The sequence below is a fragment of the Mesitornis unicolor genome, unplaced genomic scaffold (assembly GCF_000695765.1).
Source record: "Mesitornis unicolor isolate BGI_N332 unplaced genomic scaffold, ASM69576v1 scaffold2337, whole genome shotgun sequence".
Taxonomy (NCBI): domain Eukaryota; kingdom Metazoa; phylum Chordata; class Aves; order Mesitornithiformes; family Mesitornithidae; genus Mesitornis; species Mesitornis unicolor.
The window spans coordinates 14,261-15,786 of NW_010194122.1; the positions used below are offsets into that span (position 1 = coordinate 14,261).

Here is a 1,526-nt window from a genome sequence, read left to right on the forward strand (position 1 = left end):
ATCCCCCGGCCCTACGTACGCCCAGCGCGGCCCAGCTGCGCCACAGCAGAGCCCAGAGCCAACACCACTACCGTGACCCGCGTTCACCCTTGCCACCACCGAGCCCGGCCCCCTGTGCCCCCTTACCTCTGTCCCCTCTGCATCCGGAGAGCCATGCCTCGCAGTGTGGGCCCCAGGCGATGCCAGCAGCTCAGTCAGCCAGCCCGGGTCAGCATGGGGATCGAGAACCCTCAAGGACCCCTCAGCCTGGCCTGGCCCACCGGGGCCCTGCAGGCTCACTGGGCAGTTGCCCGTTGGTGCCCAGGCTGAGCTGGCCTCGGTGGCCAGAGCTGGTGGAGCCAGATCTGGTGGGGTGGCCTCAGTGAGGAGCTCAGGCTCAGGGTCAGCTGGGTCGTGGCCAGGCTCTGTCACACAGAGTGGGGAGCATGGCACGACAGCATCCTGCTCTGCCTCCCCCTCCTTCTCCTCCTCTGCTGAGCCCTCGGCCTCTTGCTGGACCACGGGACCCCCCGGGCATGGGGCCCCCTCTGTTCCCCGGCTGCTGGCCACCGCAGAGCAAGACCCTTCGGACCCGCTGTCCCCCTGGGAATGTGGGGGGCTGGGGGATGCATTCTCCCCATCCGACTCACCCTCGTCGGACAGCCCTGAGTCAGCTGCCTCCCGGATGGGGGACCGGGGAGGGGATGCCAGCCGCCGTGCCCCCTGCGAGGGGAACCTCCACTCAAAGGACTGGGAGAAGCTCCAGCCAGGCTCACTACCCAGGGACAGGTCAGACAACAGGTCCTCGTCATGGGGTAGGGCACTCAGTGAGCCCCCCAGCACTCCCATGCCCTGCCCTGTATTCGGGGGCTGCAACACCCCCTCTGAAGAGCGCCGGAGCCCCGAGTCCCTGGAAGCAGGGTGGGGACTGAAATCAGGACCTTCAGGGGACTGTGGGGACACTGGGGAGTCATCAGGTCCCTCTGGAGAGCCAGGGGGGCGAGACGCTTTGGGAGAGGGCTCAGGGGGTGGGCTGGGGGAGCTCGAGTACTCAGCAGCAGCCTCGGGAGAGCCGGGGGGACAGGTAACTCTGGTAGGCAGTTCAGGAATGCTGGGGGGACTGGAGGTGTCGGGGGATCCCTCGCCAGGAGTGTGGGGGGAACCAGGGGAGCAGGAGATGCTGAGCCGGGGTTTGACTGCAGAGGAGGAGGAGGGAGCGCCCGGGGCCTGGACGGAGGTGACTGACACCTCGGCTGGAGAGGATTCAGGAGAGCCAGGGGCTGGGAGCTCTGGGGAGACATCAGGAGAGCCGGGGGCTGAGGTGGAAGGCTCAGCAGGCTGGAAAGGAGCTCCTGGGGCCAGGCAGGCAGGGGGCCGTGGAGAGCCAGGGGGTCCAAGGGCACCTGGCTGAAGAGAGGAGAGCTGTGGGAAGAGCCGGAGGAATCACATCACTCGAGAGAACCTCCCAGGTGTCACCCATCCCTGATCCCAGCCCCCCCCTCTCTGGTGAGGGTTCCCCCTGCCAGCATCTCCTCCCTAAAACTGAG

At 67.4% G+C, this 1,526-nt stretch overlaps 1 protein-coding gene across 1 annotated transcript in view; it reads right to left on the minus strand.

Moving 5' to 3' along the window:
- Positions 1-1,526, minus strand: part of LOC104543133 (182 kDa tankyrase-1-binding protein-like) — a gene marked incomplete at both ends in the record, with an annotated part of 6,956 nt that overhangs the window by 4,686 nt on the left and 744 nt on the right. Inside the window, one exon of the mRNA XM_010187670.1 lies at positions 127-1,401. Within this exon, the coding sequence (XP_010185972.1) occupies positions 127-1,401 (1,275 nt within the window). The remainder of the gene's footprint in view (positions 1-126; positions 1,402-1,526) is intronic.